Raw genomic sequence first — 19,715 nt, 5'->3', positions numbered from 1 at the left:
GGCTTCCGCGCAGTCCTAGAGGCACACGAGGCTCATTTGCCCAGTGAATGGCAGCTCTGCCATTTATTTATTCACATTTTTATACAGCCATTCCTCCAAAGAGCTCAGGGCAGTGCACACAGCTGCTGGCCTCCTTTTGTCCTCACAGCAACCCTGTGAGGTAGGCGAGGCTGAGAGAAAGTGACTGGCCCAAGGTCACCCAGGAAGCTTCGTGGCTGAGGGGGGATTCGAACCTGGATCTTCCAGGTCTAATGCCCCAGGGGGCCATACTTTGCCCACGGACCTTATGTTTGACACCCCTGGGTTAGAATAAAGAAGGAAGGCACTGATTTAGGGCACATCTGAAACTTCAAACGGATTGTAGATAGGGTTCCCTTTCTCATCCCAAAAAGCAAAAATCAGGTTTGTATTTTTACAGCACAGATAATAATATGTAATATAATAATCGATATTTATATACCACCTTTCTTGGTCACTGGAATTGCTCCTTTGACTTTAATCCAAGATGGTTCACATAGGCGGGCGTCCTCTAAACCCCTGAGGGGGTTTTCTACAATAAAGAAGTTCTATCTATCAAGAACAAACTACATTCCAGGTGGATCTTTTCAGGCTGGTCATCATTCTGGCCACATTGCCTCCCACACTGACAAAGAGCTGCAGCTGACTTCTTGTCTCTAACCCAAGCAGTTCAGCACAGCTAGGGTTCCAGTGATCTTGAAATGGCGACCTTGATGTTAGGCTTAATGGCAGCTTTACCCTCTAGACCAAACCTCTTACCTACCCAAAAGCATGTGGTAAAAAAGCAATATGGTGCATGTATACCTGTTCTCTGCATTTAACTTGCCACAAGATGTATGCTCTTGTGACTTATTTTTCATCTGGAACCATATGCTTGCATACACTCTTAAGAGTCCTATCCAACTTTCCATCACTGATGCAGCCATGTGAACAGGGCATGCACTGCATCTTGCAGTGGGGTGGCAATCATGGAAGCCTCCTCAAGTTCCCTTACCTGAGGGCTGCATTGCAGTTGCATCAGCACTGGAAAGTTGAATAGGATTGGGCCCTTAGTTGCCACTTTCTCTTTGTGGAATATCAGAGCCAGGATTATGTTGTCCTGTTGTCGTTTGCTGGGCTCCTGCGAGCACAGTTCAGTGCTTGTCTACTCAGAAGTAACTCCCATTCAATGGGGCTTACTTTCAGGAAAGTGTACATAGGATTGCAGCCTGCATTAGACTGCCAGACTCTGCCTCTAGCTGTGCCCATTCATGCACTGGAGGATTGCAGCCTTAATGGTTTAGGTATGAAGACGCTCCATGGCAGACTGCCAGGAGATGTGCTAACGACTACTGGCTCCAGCTCTGCTCCCAGATACAGATAGCAGCTGACACGGGCAACATCAAGGGGATATATGATGGTATCAAGCAGGCCCTAGGTCCAATGCAGAAGAAAATTGCCCCTCTGAAGCCTGCCGCAGGCAAGGTCATCCAGGATCGGGCGCAGCAGATGGAACGCTGGCTGCAGCACTACTCTGAGCTATATTCCAGAGAAAATGTAGTCACTGAAGAAGCGCTGAACAACATTGAGTGCCTGCCTGTGCTGGAGGAGCTTGACAGTGAACCAACCCTAGAAGAACTTCATGTGACCCTGGACTCCCTTGCCTTTGACAAGGCACCTGGAAAAGACAGCAGCCCTGCTGAAGTCCTAAAGTGCTGCAAAGAGATCATCGTCACTGAGCTGCATGAAATCCTCTGTCTCTGCTGGAGAGAAGGTGGAGTACCTCAAGACATGAGGGATGCAAACATCATCACGCTGTACAAGAACAAAGGCGACATGGGTGACTGCAACAACTACCGCGGCATCTCCTTCCTTAGTGTTGTAGGAAAGCTGTTTGCCCGAGTTGCACTAAAGAGGCTCCAGGTACTTGCAGAGAGCGTTTATCCAGAATCACAGTGCGGATTCCGAGCCAACAGGTCCACCACTGATATGGTATTCTCCCTTAGACAACTGCAGGAGAAATGCAGGGAACAGCGACAGCCACTCTTTATAGCCTTCATAGATCTCAGGAAGGCTTTCGACCTGGTCAGCAGGGACAGCCTCTTCAAGATCCTCCTCAAGATTGGATGTGCACCCAGGCTCCTCAGCATCATCAGATCCTTCCACAAGGACATGAAGGGCACTGTTGTCTTCGATGGCTCCACATCAGACCCCTTTGACATCCGAAGTGGCGTGAAGCAGGGCTGTGTTGTTGCACCAACCTTGTTTGGGATTTTTTTCGCTGTCCTGCTGAAACATGCCTTTGGAACTGCAACAGAAGGCATCTATCTCCGGACCAGATCAGATGGAAAGCTCTTCAACCTCTCCAGACTGAGAGCAAAGTCCAAAGTCCAGCTGAAATGTCTGCATGACTTTCTCTTTGCTGACGATGCAGCTGTTACTACCCACTCTGCCAAAGATCTCCAGCAGCTCATGGATCGTTTTAGCAAGGCCTGCCAAGATTTTGGACTGACGATCAGCCTGAAGAAAACACAGGTCATGGTTCAGGATGTGGACTCACCTCCCTGCATTACAATCTCTGCACATGAACTGGAGGTTGTCCATGACTTTGTGTACCTTGGCTCAACGATCTCCAACACTCTTTCTCGTGATACCGAGCTAAACAAACGCATCAGTAAAGCAGCTACCACGTTTTCCAGACTCACAAAGAGAGTCTGGTCCAACAAGAAGCTGACGGAACATACCAAGATCCAGGTCTACAGAGCTTGCGTCCTGAGTACACTTCTGTACTGCAGCAAGTCATGGACTCTTCGCTCACAACAGGAGAGGAAACTGAATGCTTTCCACATGCGCAGCCCCTGACGCATTCTCGGCATCACCTGGCAGGGCAAAGTTCCAAACAACACAGTCCTCGAACGTGCTGGAATCCCTAGTATGTAGGCACTGCTGAAACAGAGACACGTGCGTTGGCTCAGTCATGTCGTGAGAATGGATGACGGCCGGATCCCAAAGCATCTCCTCTATGGAGAACTCGTGCAAGGAAAGCGCCCTACAGATAGACCACAGCTGCGATACAAGGACATCTGCAAGAAGGATCTGAAGGCCTTAGGAGTGGACCTCAACAAGTGGGAAACCCTGGCCTCTGAGCGGCCCGCTTGGAGGCAGGCTGTGCAGCATGGCCTTTCCCAGTTTGAAGAGACACTTGGCCAACAGTCTGAGGCAAAGAGGCAAAGAAGGAAGGCCCATAGCCAGGGAGACAGACCAGGGACAGGCTGCACTTGCTCCCAATGTGGAAGGGATTGTCACTCCCGAACTGGCCGTTTCAGCCACACTAGACGCTGTTCCAGAACCACCTTTCAGAGCGCGTAACCATAGTCTTTCAAGACTGAAGGTTGCCAACACTAATGTAGAAAGCTCCATCTGTCAATTTTATGCTTTTTGTCACTGTTGGCAGCAGGTCACCTTTTGATGATTTACGCTTTGACTCCGTACAGTTCATAGTCACTTCAAGTGTGGCAAGGAACATTAAGCTACCTCTTGTTGATTCATTTGTGAATAGAAGCTACATGCGGGCACTACTGTGTACTAGAGGATAAAGAAAGCAACTCACTGGAGGAAAATGCAAAGAAGAGCATCACAAATAATCACATCCAATGGGGGTTATTTCCCTATAAGAAACATGGGAGAGAACAGTATTTTGTTATATAAACTGCTTTGTAAATGTTTTTATTGAAAAGTGATATCTAAACATGCTTCATATCTTTACTCAGAAGGAATTCCCACTGAAGTTAATGAGACCTGCCCCAAAGTATGCGTGCAGTTAAGCATGTGTTTACCTGTGATACAGAAATTTACATCTGAAAGCACTGAAGATAGCATTTTTGTAAAAAAAGAAAAAAAGAAAAGAAAAATAAAGGTGGCAGAAATGCCAAATGGGGCATAAGGGAAAAAAAGCCATGTAAATGTGCAGCCAAATATTTTCATGGATGTGCCAAATAACACGTCTTAAGTAGCTGCATTTAAAAATCAAAAACATGCTGGTGACAAAAGGATTCTGTTCTTTTCACAAAACTGTGCCCACAGCACTTATTATATTAACTGCACAAGTTTAACAAAGGGAAGAGATTGATCTCAAGTTTCAGTTTCTTGACTGACAACAACAACAACAACAACAACTTTATTTTTACCCCGCCTTTCTCCCCGAAGCGACTCAAGGTGGCTTACAACAGGTTAAAACAGATTAAAAACATAATTTAAAAACAAATAAAAGCATATTAACACATATCATAAAAACAGTAGTCAGATAAAAAGTAGTCAGGTAAAAAGAGCATAGAGCAGCAAATCGTAAAAGAATCAGGCCTGTAACCAAGTATTTAAAAAAATATTAAAAGATGTTGAAAAGATGTTAAAAAGGCCGAGAACTCAGAAGGCTTGTTTAAACAGAAGGTCTTCAGGCCTTGCCAAAAAGTCTCAAGAGAGGGAGCTATTCTTAAGTCAAGGGGAAGGGAATTCCATAGTGTTGGTGCCATTACTGAGAAGACCCTATTTCTTGCCGCTGCCCCACGTACCTCCGTAGGCGGCAGCACTTGTAAAAAGCCCTTCTCTGATGACCTAAGAAGACGAGCCAGATTGTACGGGAGTAGGCGATCTCTAAGATACCCTGGCCCAGAGCAGTATAGGGCTTTAAAGGTCAAAACCAGCACCTTGAATTGGGCCTGGAAACAAATGGGCAGCCAATGCAGCCGCTGGAGAAGCGGACTGACAGAGTCAAACCGCCTACCTCCAGTAACTACACGGGCCGCCGCATTCTGCACTAGTTGCAGTTTCCGAACCATCTTCAAGGGCAGCCCAACATAGAGCATGTTACAGTAATCTAACCTCGATGTCACTGTGGCATGGATCACCGTGGCCAGGTCTGCACGATCCAAGTACGGCCGCAGCTGGTGCACCAGCCAAAGCTGAGCGAAGGCCCCCCTACCCACAGCCACCACCTGGGAATCCAGGAGCAGCTGCGAGTCCAGGTGGACCCCCAAGCTGTGGACCTGCTCCTTCAGGGGGAGTGCAACCCCATTCAGCGCAAGCCGATAGTCCAGCACCTGCATCGAGGATTTCCGAAGCAGGAGAGCCTCTGTCTTACCCGGATTTAATTTCAGCTTGTTAGCCCCCATCCAGATCCTCACTGCCACCAGACAGCGCTCCAGGCCCTCAACTGCCACCCTGGAGTCTGGAGGAAAGAGAGATAGAGCTGGGTGTCATTGGCATATTGATGGCACCCTACTCCAAACCCTCGGATGACCTCTCCCAGTGGTTTAATGTAGATGTTAAATAGCATGGGGGACAGAATTGAACCCTGTGGCACCCCGCACCTCAAGGGCCAGGGTGTCAAACAGGCATCCCCCAACACGACCATCTGGGACCGACCCTCCACTTAGGAGCGGAACCACCGCGAAACAGTGCCTCCAACTCCCAACTCAGCCAATCGGCCCAGAAGGATACCATGGTTGATGGTATTGAAAGCCGCTGAGAGGTCCAGCAGGACCAACAGGGACGCACTCCCCCTGTCCAGTCCCCGGTGTAGGTCATCCACCAAGGCAACCAAGGCAGTTTCCGTCCCAAAGCCCGGCCTGAAACCAGATTGAAAAGGATCCAGATAATCTGCTTCATCCAAGACCCTCTGGAGTTGAGACACCACCACCCGCTCAATTACCTTGCCCAGTACTTTTTAAAAAAAAAAGTACTGTAGTCAGCCAGCTACAGCTATTAAGAGAGGAGGCAGGTTAATGTTTTTAAAAGCAGTTGCACTCTTCACTGGTGCTGTGAAATAACTGCTTTCAAAAAATGCATCCTAGGTGTACGTTCCAGCTGAAGTGATTCCCTACCTCTTGAACATCCCTGGACTAGAAAAAGAAGAGGGGGATAGAGAGGAAGAGGAAATGTGAAGTGATGAGCTATAACATTGGTGAGTGGGATGAACAGAGACTGGCACATCCCTTGGCACAGGGGCAGCATTTGGCATGGCACTTCAGATTTCAGGAGGTTTTGGACCAGCCCTACCAACATGCATACCTTGAGTGATCTAACACCTATAGAGTTAGTCATGTGCCTACCAACGGGACACCTGCCATCCAGCAGCAAGACCAGGAATGCAACACAACTAAGGGCGCAATCCTCACCCCTTATGCCAGTACTTTCCAGCACTGACATAACGGCAATGCAGCTCTGAGGTAAGGGAACAAACATTCCCTTAATTTGAGGAGGCCTCTGAGAGTGCCACCCAACTGCAGGATGCAGCACATGTCCCATTGGCACCTCTATGCCAGTGCTGGAAAGCACTAAGGGGTTAGGACTGCACCCTAACAGCGGTAGGAGGCTCGGTTCGATGGCAAAGCTCCAAAGGATGTTTTTCTGTACTCCAAAAAGCCCTCCCATCCAGCCTGATCCTCTTACTGGCAGGATGTCATCCTGGCAAGAGGTCTGGTCTAGAGGGCAGAGCTGCCGTTATGCCCGAAGATATCATCTGAAGGTAAGATGTTCGCCTGTTCAAGATCACTGGAAGCCCCAGGGGTGGCAAGACCTTGACAAGCTGAGCAGAGCTCTTTTGGGTGAGGGCCAAAAGAAGCCAGCTCTGAAGCTCCTTGTGCGGGAGGAAACAGCAGCCAGAATGTGACCAGACTGTGAGAAGATCTACCTGAAATGTAGTCAATCCTTGAAAGACAGAACTTCACTGTCCATTGTAAAAACTCCTTCTGGGGTTTAGAGAGAGCCTGCCCACATAAATCTCCTTGAATAAAACCAAAGGTGCAATCCAATGGCCAGAAAGGTGGTATATAAATTCCTGTTGTTGTTATTATTATTATTGGTGTCTGTTGCACCACATTGGGCCTCCCAACGCAGAAGGAACTGGCGATGTCTGGTGGTACTTTGAACAGGTGGACCATGTGAAATGGTACAGAAGGAAACAAACCTTGAGAAACACTGGTCAAAGGCTACAATCTTATGCACGTTTACCTGGGAGTAAGTCCTATTGACCATAATGGGACAGAGAGCCCAATTCTATGCCTGCATACTCAGAACTAATCCCCATTATAGTCAATGGGGCTTGCTCCCAGGAAAGTGTGGATAGGATGGCAGCCTCAGAGCCCAATCCTGTGCCTGTCTACTCAGAAGTAAGTCCCATTATAGTCAATGGGGCTTACTCCCAGGAAAGTGTGGATAGGATTGAAGCCTTACTTCTGAGTAGACATGCCTAGGAAAGGGTTGCAGGGCAGCTGCAGAGCTTCCAAAGTCCAACTGCAGTGGCTCCCTGTCTGCAACCAGTGCCCCGGCTAAGCAAGTAGCGTCTCTGATGTAGCAGCTGTCCACCCATGTGCTCCCCTTCCTGCACCAAAACTCTGCTGCACAGTTCCGGGGGAGGGCCTTTAAGACCTCTTATGACGTCACTACGCACAGCACGTCCCAACCGCCACGCACGCGCAGTTAGGGATCGTCAAGCTCCCGCTGATTCCGTCGCTTCAGTTGACTTGAGAACTTCCATTTCCTGTCCCCCATCCCGGTCCCTCCCCCCGCTGTTCCCTGGAGAGCCCCCCCTCCCCGAACGTCTTGGGAGAGAAGCCATGACGAGTGAGAGAAAGAACCACGTGAGCAGGGACAAGTGCGTGACGGGTTCAGGTGCACCACCACCGCTGAGGGAAAGAAAACCACTGAGCTGTGCGCATGCGCCTCCGCCGATTTTGCGCATGCGCCCTCGGGAATGGGTTGCCGACTCAATGCGCCCTCGGGAATGGGTTGCGTCCATCGTGCGCATGCGCAGTCCTCCGCGTCGCGCATGCACCTTGCGCTCAGTCGCCTGGGTGGAGCGAGGCTCGCTTCCGGTTTCCGGTTTAGGGGAGGAGGGGGAGGAGGATGCGCGTCCGGGTCGTGAGCGGCTTCCGGGCTGGCTGGTGGCGACGGTGTCAGGTCGGTGGTGGGGAGGCGAGGAAGCGCTGAGGGAGGAGGGTGGGCGGGGCGGGCATGGAAGGAGCGGCGTCACCCCCTCAGGCGTCCTCTGTCCTTGGTGGAGGGGTGGCTGAGCAGGCTCCCTCCCCCTCGCCTCAGAGGCCGGTGGAAGCTCCCCCCGCTTCCAGTTCAGCATCTCCGCCTTTGCAGGGCGACTGATCCCCTGGCTCTGCTTCTGAGTAGACCTGAGTGAGCCTCCCCGCCTCAGGCCATGGGGGGCCAGTGGAAGTCCCACTTGGCTGCCTCTTCAGCATCCCCTTGCCTCTGGAGGATGACGCCCCTAGGGTCCTGTGCCCCCTTTCCTAGGAGTAGACCCCATTGGACACCATGGGACTTGCTTCTGAGTAGACCTGCATGGGATCCTGCAGTCGCATGGAGAGGAACTAAAATGTGTTGCTGCCGGCTTCCTTCCGCTACAATAGTCCCCTCCGCAGCTCCCAGTGTATTTTTTAGGTAGAGGGGGTCTCCAAACTGTGGCCCCTGGGGACCACATCCAGCAGATTTTAATCTGACCCTCAGCAACTTTTATGTCAGGGGACTTGCTATTGTATGACATTTTTACAGGCATACTAGGGCAGTGTTCCTTGAACTGCGGGTCAGGACCCACTAGGGGGGCTGCGAGCCAATTTCAGGGGTCCCCCCGTTAATTTCAATGTATATTTTATTTTTAATATGTTAGACTTGTTGCTATCATGGTAGTCAACTGCATTTGGGGATGTGTTACAGATCTCTACTTTTAACAGGGTACTATGTATATGCTTTTCACAGTGATAGGAAATGGGACTTATTTCTCAGTGAGTGTGGGCAGGATTGCAGCCTAGGATAGTTAAAAATTTTCCTGCTTGATAATGTCGCTTCGTCATGACTTCTGGCGGGTCCCGACAGATGCTCATTCTAAAAAGTGGATATAAAAAGTGGATGCTAAACATTTGAGAACCACTGCACTAAGGGTCAAATTCTATCCAATTTTTCAGTGCCAGTGCAGCTGTGCCCATGAGGTATGCACTGCATCCTGTGGGAGGGAGGCAGTCACAGAAGCCTCCTCAACATGTGTTTCCGTACCTCAGGGCTGCATTGCTGCTGCACCAGTGCTGGAAAGTTGGATAGGACTAGGCCCTAAGGCTTTTGTGTTTGGATGAGTTAAAGCATAATTTAGCATGTTGCTCAAGCCTTTAAGCTATGGATTAAAATGTATTGTAGGATCTAGTTCCAGCGTTTCACTTTCAACTGTGGGAAGCATTTTCAGTGGTTGTCATGCCAAACCATATATACTTTGGTATTTTTACTCATTAGATATAATTTATCAATTTAATCATGGTGTTTCTTTGTAATTGTCACATTTCTCTTTTGTTCTAAATCGTATCATGTGGATGACAAAAATAGATCCAAGTAAAACTTATTCATTCATTTAAATTTCATTCATTCATTTATAAAACTGATTTTTTTTGGCCCACGATCATGCACAAGATATATGATGTGGCCCTTGTACTGAAAAGTTTGGAGACCCCTGTTTTAGGTTATAGATTGGGGTGTCAAACATAAGGTCCACAGGCCGAATGCAGCCCCCAGAAGCAGTTTATCCTATCCCCGTTATAATTGTGCTCTCTCATTTCTTGAAATTACAAACAAGATTTGCGTATTTTCTCTTCTGTTATTTGCAGCTCATGAGTTTCTATGTGAGAACATAGTGCTGATTTCTGGCCATTGTTTGCTTAATCATGTCACTTTCTACTTAATGATGCCACTTCCAGCCCTCAGCAAGCACCATGAATGTTAACTTTGGACTTCTGTATGAAATGAGTTTTGACACCCGGTCTAGTGAGTTGTTAGAAATGATGATATCTCACACTCTTGTTTGACCCAGAATTGTTTGATTCTAGAGATCAGGCATAGCAAAAATGGTACACAGACACACAGATCTCCTGTAATATATCTCCTTTTGCATGTTGGCGTGGTTTGATAAAAGCAGTTACAAAGATGAAGAACGCACTGGAGCATTTTCTCTTGATTTGCATTAAACTTTTTCAGTTGCTTAAGTGTGTATTCTGCTCTATGGCAATATGAATCCTTGGGCTTGTTTGAAATTGAAGAGTGTATGTGTGTGAGGCACTATTGGTGTTGGTAGGTATTCATTACGACTCACACAACTATACCCTGAGAACAGGGAAGTTTGTTAAGGTAAGGGGTATCTTACGGTCTTTTTCAGAACAGGCTGATAGCATAGCAAGATTAGGCCTGTATTAGCAGCAGGCAGGTTGCTGATCACAACACTGAGTTGCATGTTTTGTGGTGTGAAAAGTTTGTAGATTCAGTTTTGACTTGCATGAAAGATAATTCCGGACATTCAACCAAAGCACTATGTTCTTGTGCTTAGCACTTATCTTCTGCCTGCTTTAGTTTTTTTTGTGTTAGTGTATTTATTTTTGCAGGCAAACTGTGGGGAAAAAAATGAGCTGAATTTAAAGCATTAGAAAAAAGGTGGAAGCACCTAAGCAAGTGAAGGACTCAAAATTATATGCCTAAAAACAGTGTGGGAGTCTCCAAAGCTTTCCATCTATATTTTTTTACAAACTGAGTACCACCCTGATAACAGAATGTTGAATTATACCATTGCATGAGGTAATGACAGATAAACTGAATCCGGAAAAGGCACAGGTCAAGTGCCTGACAGAGAAGATCTTTATTATGTGGTGAAAAGCTGGTGTCTAGGAACTGAAAATATATTCAATATGGAATACTTCTGGGTATGTGTCCTGGAGAAATTTAAGCACATATTTAATTTTACACATTGAATAACTGTATTGTGGACAGATTTAAATATATGCCCTGTAGATTCAAGACTGTGCTATGACATTTGCATGCTGTAGGTGTCTGGAAATTGTTTAGCAGAATTGTATTTTACAGATGGTAAGTCATAATTAGAATGGAAAATGGATGCAAATATGATGCAGTCTTCCTAAAAACCCCATAAGCTCTTTTGTTCAAAATGAACTCCTTTTGCCTAGTTTTTAAGTGATATGCCAGTGCTCTTTCACTATAGAACTGCTGACATTCAGAACTGAACAGCTGGGCATTTGATCAGGTTTTATACATATTTGTTTTGTGTTTCAAGCAGTATGGTTAATTTTGTGACAGGCTTCTAACTTGTGGGTGATTTTTACATAAGCTGGGGATGTTGTCAAGGGCTTTGTTCAACTATACCAGTGTTTTCCAACCTGGGGGTTTTGACCCCCCAGGGCAGGCGTTTATGCTTTCATTTGGGACACTATCCTTTTAAGGAGGGTAGCAGCTCTTCCCGGGACCAGTAGGTACTGTTACTATGTCATGTGGCTGTGGTGGCGGTGGCAGTAAGTTAAAAAGGATTTACTGTGTCCATGTTTGGTGGCAGCAAGAACCCATAAGCGCTGTACTATAACTGCACCTATGGATCCCTAGTCACGTTGCCACTCTCCTCAAGGGGGTCATACCTGACCAAAGGTTGGGAACCAATAAACTACCAACCTGCAGCTCTTAATTAGATGTTCAGTGAGGAGAATGTTTATGAAAGTGTTGGACATCCATGTAGCAGATTGAACTGTGTTTTTTGTAGTGATTTTTTGCCTTGGCAAGGAATTTGAAGAGGAGAATGTCACTTGGCATCTGAGAAATGGGCATTACAGGTCCAGCCTTTTTATACATGGATTTGACTCAACAGGAATGGCCCCTGCAAATGAGAAGGAATGTGCTGATCCCTGGAGAAGGGGAAAATACATCCCTTTAAAATCAGTTTAAAAAACTGAACAGTCCTTTAACAATAGCCTCCTTAATGAGAGAGAGAGTGAGTGAGGGCAGCTGACTGACAATCCATCTGTCCTTCTCTCTCCAGCGGATCCCTCCCTTCCCCCTGAGCACATGAAAGAAAGGGGATCATTTTGCATTGGTGAAGGAAGGGGCTGAGTGAAGTGCCTTTCTAAGCTCTTGGATGACGACTGATTGATGGATTGTCTTATTAGTGACTCTTATTTTACATCACAAAGGTCAGCGAGGCTGTTTTTAAATCACTGGAGCAAAGAAACTTTTTTAAAAAAATTGATTTGCTATAGTGCGTTTTTTGCCATCCATGTGAGTGCTTTTGCCATCCATGAGTGCTTGGAACAGAACCCATGCGAATAATTAGTCTAAACCTGTATCTCCCTGAGGAAATCTATCAAGCAAAGCTTTATCTTTGTATAGGCTTTGTAGCAGTTTATAGAATGCATGAGTTCTAAACTGGGAAGCAAATCCCCATTGTCTCTTGCATAATTTTCTGGAAGCCTGGCAAAGCTACATATGACCTCTGTGTGAAGTAAAAGGTGGTCTGATCGGAAATCGCATGATAGTGAAGCTAACCAGACCTGAGTCTGGTCAGTGTCTAGATGGGAGACTGCTTAGTAACTATGTGTAATCTGTGTTGGATTCCATAGTGGGGGAAAAAAGAATCTAATTGTAACTAATCTTAATAGATGATGTTCACGTACAATATATCATTAACCTGTACAGCAATCTTGAAGTATGTTAGTATTATCCTCATATTGCTGATTGGAGACTGAGAGCGAGTGACCTGCCTATGACCATCTATTTTAATAATGAATTCCCAGTATAGACGTGGGAATATCATGGTCGTGTTCATTATTTTATTTCAAAGGTTATAGTAGACCAGGTTGCAGAAAATCACATTTGTGGCCCAGTCAGATGCATGTTGTTCAGCAGTACGTTCTATGAGTTCAGTAGGATTTACCCCAATAAATTGTGCATAAGGTTGCAATCATAACAGGAGCTTGGGAATATAGGAGATCTATACCTTGCAAACGCATGCCATTCATGCCCTAACTCCATTTTTCATTCAGCGTCAAGAGGATGAATTCATTACTCTGAGACTGGGTTTACATAGATCATGCATTCAGTGTACAGAGGGGGCATGCAAAAGTTTATTTCCTGTATATATGTAACTTTGCTGCCTACAGGGTTAGACTCCTTTCAAAAGGGTTCCTGGAGTTTGTTTCATTTTGTGTTTGAGCTATCACCTTGGGGAATTGTCCCTCAAAGTGTCTGGCTGCTTAGTTTTGATGTAGTGCAATGAGATGCTGTTTGTTTTGAGGGGATATTTTTAGGATAATATTAACCCTTACAGGATTGTTGTAAGGATTATTAAATGTAGTAGGGTGTGTACTTTGAATTTTCTAAGGTATGTATATACTGAATTTTTATACTAAAGATATATAAGTGTTAGGTATTTGTGTTTTTTCTATAACTGTTTTGTTTCTAGTCTGACTCTGTTATCTGGGTTCCTGCCATGCAGATTTACCTGTATTTAATAAGATTTGGTTATGGTACTTCTTGACTTAATATTCAGTGAGACTTGAAGACCACATTGTCAAAATAAGCTCCAGATAACTGCACAAGTCAACATGCTGGTTTTCAGTTTCAGAAAAATCTTAATAATTAGAGTTCCATTGTCAGACAAGCTCTGGCTCTGATAGACCGACACAAAAGTAGAAAGTACCTATTGAGAATTGCTATTTGTTGGGGGGGGGGGGGTTATTGCCATTATTGTTGCATTTTAGTAGTAGTATAATGAATGGCTTGTGCGTTCTTCTTTTTGTATTTCAGAAGACTCTCCATTGCCATCTCATATAACACCTACTGATCAACCTGCCTCGGAATAGCCATGGAAGAGATGAGGTAGCCGCCCACGAGCGTGCTAAAATCCTACTTCAAATGGATGCAAAATATAAAGACGACGTGTTTAGGAAGTATGTACAGTTTCATGAATCCAAATTGGATACTTCTGACAAGAAGCAGCGCCCGGTTAGTGACGAGTATCTTCAAGTGGCAGCTTCAGCCTTACTCTGCTTTCCCAAGATTGATCCCTTTTATAGATTCCGGTTGATTAAATTTTATGAGATAGTGGAAAATTCACTTAGGTCCTTGAAATCTTCAAGTTTGCGTTCTCTTCAGAATGCCTTTGGTGTGCTGGAATCAGTTGGTGTTAATCTTTTTCTTTACCCTTGGAAAAAGGAATTCAAAAATATAAAGGTAAGAATGTGCAAATGCATAACAGCCTGTTATGATAATAAGTATCATGGTTTAGTCTTTTAAATAACAATTAGACTGTGGGTGTAACCCTAACCCCTTATGTCACAGTGCTTTCCAGCACTGACATAAGGGCAATGCAGTCTGAGGTAAGGGAACAAACATTACCTTACTTTGAGGAGGCCTCCGTGAGTGCCATCCAACTGCAGGATGCAGCATACGTCCCATTGGCACAGCTATGCCAATGCTGGAAAGCACTGACATGAGTTAGGATTGTGCCCTGTAAGGGTTAAATTGATCCTTGTGGTTCTTAAACCACAAAGCAAAAAACCCCTTGAAAACCAGTTTGCATATTTTTGCACTGATGTAAATTGATCCAGTAAGAGTCTTGCTGGAAATGTTTGTATTAGTGAACATTTTGGCTTACAAAGAGCACTTTAAGAATGATACTGAGGAACTACAACTAGTTGTCAATAATTGCCTGTTTGGCACTTATCCCATTGTTTACCTGCATAGCTTCCATACGTAGCCCTGTTTAATCCTGATGGTAACTTGGGATGCAAAATAGACTTTCTCTTGAAATTTCAGTTCAAAGAAGGTTTTCAGATAGTTTCATCCAAGTCTTTGAAGGGCTCAGGGCTGCACTTTTTTCTTAAAAACCTATATGAAGTATGTGAGGATAAAAAAAGTAGTCTAAAGCCACCCAGTTTCATTATTAAATTTCAGACTCATGTGACATCTTAGATATTACAACCTGAAATTTAGCACTCAGCCTTACCAATCCTTTCTTAAGCTTCAGCTGATATTTTTCTCTGCTTTATTCTTCTAATGACGGACAGCAGTGCTGTTCCTCAATATATTATGCCCTATTGCTTCCCACCCACTTTTCCAATGCTAGTCATACTGTGGTCAGTGAACATTAAACTGAAAGTCCATCACTGTGTGACTTATCACATTGACTTATCTACCCAAAGTAATTCTTCAATTAAACTATTTTTTCCTTGGAGTTCAAAGTTCTCGGGGCAAATAAGAATTATTTTAATGCTATTGTATAAAATCACGCAAGAAAAATGTGGGACATCAATTTTCCAGCCTGTCTTGGTAAATGCCAACACTTTGGTGGAAGTGTGGGTAAAATTGGGACATTAGTTGAAGGCACTTGTTGTTTCTTGAGATGTACCAGTAAATGGCAGCAGTGGTTATGTTCCAAGACTCTTTAAATTGTTTTTTACATGCATCAGTGTAATTATTTTCTTTTACCAATAAACTAGAAATGAGAATGAAATATCAGCTATTCACTTAAGCGTTTGGGTTTCCTTTGAGATCTGCTAATAACTACCATAAATTGATGTTTCTAGTTTGAATTATTAGCATTAAGTGATATTAATTACATTAACATTATAGATGGTTTGCACCTGTAAATGGGAAGCCAAAGGCCAGTTACTGTGTAATAATTAACCAAGTTGGAAAAGCCCTAGGAAGCTAATCTCCTTTAATCTCTTACAAACTTGTTACTCATGTAACAGCAGGCTCATGCCTGCTGCTTTCAAAAATCAAAGCTAATTTTGTAAATTTCTTTTTCTAGTCTTTGTTATGTTAAATTGACAGTGTGTTATGTGAAGTAAAAATATTGTCAGGGTGACAGTTTGAAATGTAAGCCACTGCAGTTTTTGATATTTGCAGAGGGATTGTCCCGGTGCAGGGTTCCTGTGGTAACCGGATTAGAGGCCCAATGAGCAAATCATGTAAATTGATGTAATGCCACTGCAATTGTTGGGGCTCATGTGGTTTGTCAATGCAATTTGGTTTTTGGTCCAAAAAACCTTTTCATTGTAAGTGTATGCCCCCTCTTGTGGTTAGAATAGCTAAGCATTTCTTTCAGAATTGTGTTTTAAGTATTTAGCTGCAAATTATGTTTATAATATTTTTTATTCTCCCCCATGTCTAGACCTACACAGGACCTTTTGTTTATTATGTGAAGTCTACCTTACCCGATGAGGATATAAGGCAGATTCTGAATTCAATGGGATATGTCCAAGAACTTGGAACTGTGTATAAGCTCAAAGACTTGGTTGATACCCTCCAGGTACAGATGGTATCATTTGAACTTTTCTTGGCCAAAATTGAGTGTGAACAACTGATTGAAATTCATTTGCAAGTTAAGGATAAAGGTTATTCAGAACTTGACGTTGTAAATGAGAGGAAAAACAGCAATGATGATGTCCGGGCCTGCTCAGATGCTTTGAAACGTCGTGCAGAATGCAAGGAGAATCTTAACACTTCCATGTCACGAATGGTACTTCAGAAATCGGCTAGTGAGAGAGGCTCTAAAGATTACTTCAAACCCAAAGTTAGCAAGCCTTCTAAATCAGTGGATGCATATGATAGTTACTTGGAAAATAAGAAGCCACCTTTGATGACTTCATTGAGTCTCAGAAAGGAACCGATTTTGGTGGATACAGAAGATGACATCAAAGATGAAATCATTCGCCCATCACCATCTCTTCTGGCCATGTCAAGTTCTCCACATGGATATTCTGATGAATATTTGCCAGTTTCATCCCATAGCAATGGCATATTAAGAACAGGTATTCCATATGGAACCTACTATTCCCCTCAAGATGAACTTGATTTATATACTGACCCTGATTCCAGAAGTATGTTAAATTTTAAGAGACAAGAACCCACTAAGCATGATGTATGGCTACTAAAAAATGATGCCAACCCGAGTTACCATAAACGTACACATCTAACCAAAGAGACTGCTTCCCTTAAGTGCCAAAACTGTGGATTATCTTGTGGCACCTCCATTTGCCAAAAGTGTGACAATTTGCTCATCTGCAGGCAGGAGTATCCACCAATGAAGCAGAGTAACTATTCACTCAAAACTCTCTCCAGTGAAGGCATACCTTCTGCAGCGGCTGTAAGGGAAAAGCCTCAGTACATGTTACAGACTCAAGAGCGAGCATCTCAGTTCAGTTCGAAATCCAAGCCTTCAGGCTCTTCACGCTGTGGCTTTTGCAACCGGTCAGGAGCTGCAAACACATGCACTTTTTGTTCAAAAGTCTCCTGCGATACTTGCCTCAATGCCTACTATTATGATCCCTGTTGTCGAAAGAGTGAGCTTCACAGGTTCTTGCCAAACAATCAGCTAAACTATAAATCGAACCAGCTGTCACACCTAGTTTATAGATAGATTTTTTTTTTTTAATAAAGAAATCCTACATTTTGGGACAAAAGGGCTAAAAACTCAAACATGCTGATGTTGCTGGTAAGAACAAATCATCCTATTGACCTCTTGTTAGGAGAAGAAAGTAGACATGCCCTAGTATTAGAGAAGTACATCTTAACATAGGTGCCAGTTCTTGAAGATGTGGCTTCACAAGCATTTTCTACACAGTAGTTGTTGTTGCTTTTAGGTGAATTGTTAGCTGCTTACTGCTTTTCCATTTAGACAGAGGAGAGGGGCACTTTTCCTTTTTAGAAGCAGGCAGCCAATCCACTGTGTTCTCTCTAAAGAGAGATGCCTGCAGGCCTGTGTTTCACTTCTGTCACTGCCTCATCAGCATAACACAGCATCAGAGTGGTAACTAAAAAGACAACCAAGGATCTAAGAACAGCTTTTCCCAGTGGATTGTGAAGTCTGTTTTGGTAGCTTGCACGAAATATTCACAAACTTGGTTTGTTTTTGTTTTTTGGCAACAAAGAGTCTTTTTGTTTTCTAAGAGATTAGGTGTTTTTTCCCAGCTCCAAAATGCAGATTGGCATAGCATCTCATCCTCGTTTCTCCTCTTCATCTCACCACTGTCCAAAATTTATCTCAAGCATATAAAATCAAAATCTAAACCAAGTAGTTGCTCAATTTTTTTCTAGTGTTCCCAATACACCTTACTTGTTTTTTTACTGTTCTAGTATTTTTAAAGAAGCGTGTCTGTATGTATTACTTTATGCCTGAAGTGTTGTCTTTTCCCAATGATTAGATTCACCTTCTGTTGCATATGTATTGAATCCTATTCTTTCTACTGTAAATAGGTGATTTGGAAACAAGTTTATTTTTAATAAATATATTGAGTATGTTGTGTTTTTTTAATGCTAGAGTAACTGAAGTCTGGCTTATTTCTTCAAGAAACATTTTTTTCCTTGTACTGTATTTCACCTGTAGCTTATACAACTGTTACAGTAGACAGGTGTTCCTAAAAATCCATTTGTCTCTTTGCTTCTTTCAACTTGAAATTCTGCCACTAACAAATAATCTCACTCCAGCCTTCTGCACACAAGTGAAACTCTCACAGTTGTAATGAATTTTGCTTCAACCAGGCACTCTCTCCCATTCATGTTTATGGGAGAAGTGTGTATAAAGTACACATTCACTTCTCTGCAACCCTGTAATATTGTTTAGTGGCAACTTAGTTGAAAAAGGGCATTTGTGCTATTCCCAGTCAATTAACATTTCTCAGTTGTGGAAGTGAATTGGAGTCTAGAATTTGGTTTTAGTCCCAAAGGATATCCATGTGTCCTTTTATAATACATCCCTTATGTAGAATAATTATGCCATTGTACTGAATTCTGAAATTTGTGGCAGGTTACCTTTGACCCTAAAACTGTACATTTTAAAAGCATGGTTGTAGATTTCAGGACTTCTAACAGTAGTTGTCCTCTCACCCTCTATGTGACAGACACATACATGAGTGGGTGGTGATTACATTTTAATTGTGGGTATTTGGTGGGAGGGCAGGAACACAAAGTGATTTAAGAGATTTTGTAAATTTGTTGAAATACTAATGCAACAAATGAGCATCACGTGTGTAGTCTCAAAAATGAGTTTTGTGGAATGTTACCAATAGCAAAGTCATATCAGGAAAAATATAAATGGGGAGATTTTAGTGGGCATATTGCATTCAGTATTTTATTTTTGCAGGCCAGGGTTACCTTGCTGGCCAGGAAGTTAGTGGGATTCATTGCTTAAGTGAGTGATCAAGGTTTTTACAATGTGAGATGGATCTTTTTAAACAAATCTATATTAGTACACCTGTAGATACAATGTATATATAATGCCAAATTTAAAATAATTTTACTATTTCTAAAATAACAGCCTGTAGAGTTCATTTTGATGTGTTCTATTTCTGTTCAACCTCTTAAAGAATCATACCTATCTTTATTTGGCTGCTATACTGTATAGCTTCTAGTTCTCTTGTTCATGTTCCATATTGCTACTCACATGACACTAAATGAACAAAAACTGTGATGCCACGTAATTTATACGGTGAACATAGCAGGGACTAATTATATTGCTTTAAAAAGAAAACAGTCCTGTGTACATATTTGTCATGGAATTCCTGTAGTACAGAACAGTGTTAAATTGCAAGTGATACCATGCTAAATATATTTTTATGTGTATCTTACTGTATAAGGTTGCTGTGATTGAGACAGTAAAATATATGCTAATTTAAAATGGAGCTGTTTGGCATCTTGATTTGTTAACTATTGCATTGCTGGGTTTGAAGCACTTTTTGGGGTTTGAAGCACTTTTTGTCTCTGCTCAGAAAAGTTTTACTCTTGGGGAATGGGAAATTAGCATTGAGTTCATTTGTGTTGACATATTTATACTATTTTTCATATAGCACATAATAGCCAATAATTGCTTCACAGTCAGCATTGTGCTTACCCTTAGC

The 19,715-nt window shown here is 43.4% G+C and overlaps 1 protein-coding gene across 1 annotated transcript; it reads left to right on the top strand.

Moving 5' to 3' along the window:
- The first annotated feature begins 10,684 nt into the window (after positions 1-10,684).
- On the top strand, positions 10,685-19,495 carry SPATA2 (spermatogenesis associated 2). The gene is made up of 3 exons (XM_066624217.1): positions 10,685-10,736; positions 13,621-14,046; positions 15,992-19,495. Exons 2-3 carry the CDS (start codon positions 13,729-13,731, stop codon positions 17,237-17,239), a joined length of 1,566 nt encoding a protein of 521 aa, XP_066480314.1. The 5' UTR covers positions 10,685-10,736; positions 13,621-13,728; the 3' UTR covers positions 17,240-19,495.
- Positions 19,496-19,715: the final 220 nt, after the last annotated feature.

This window comes from Tiliqua scincoides, chromosome 4, assembly GCF_035046505.1.
Source record: "Tiliqua scincoides isolate rTilSci1 chromosome 4, rTilSci1.hap2, whole genome shotgun sequence".
In the NCBI taxonomy this organism is placed as follows: Eukaryota; Metazoa; Chordata; class Lepidosauria; order Squamata; family Scincidae; genus Tiliqua; species Tiliqua scincoides.
This window is presented reverse-complemented; position numbering and strand designations above follow the sequence as displayed.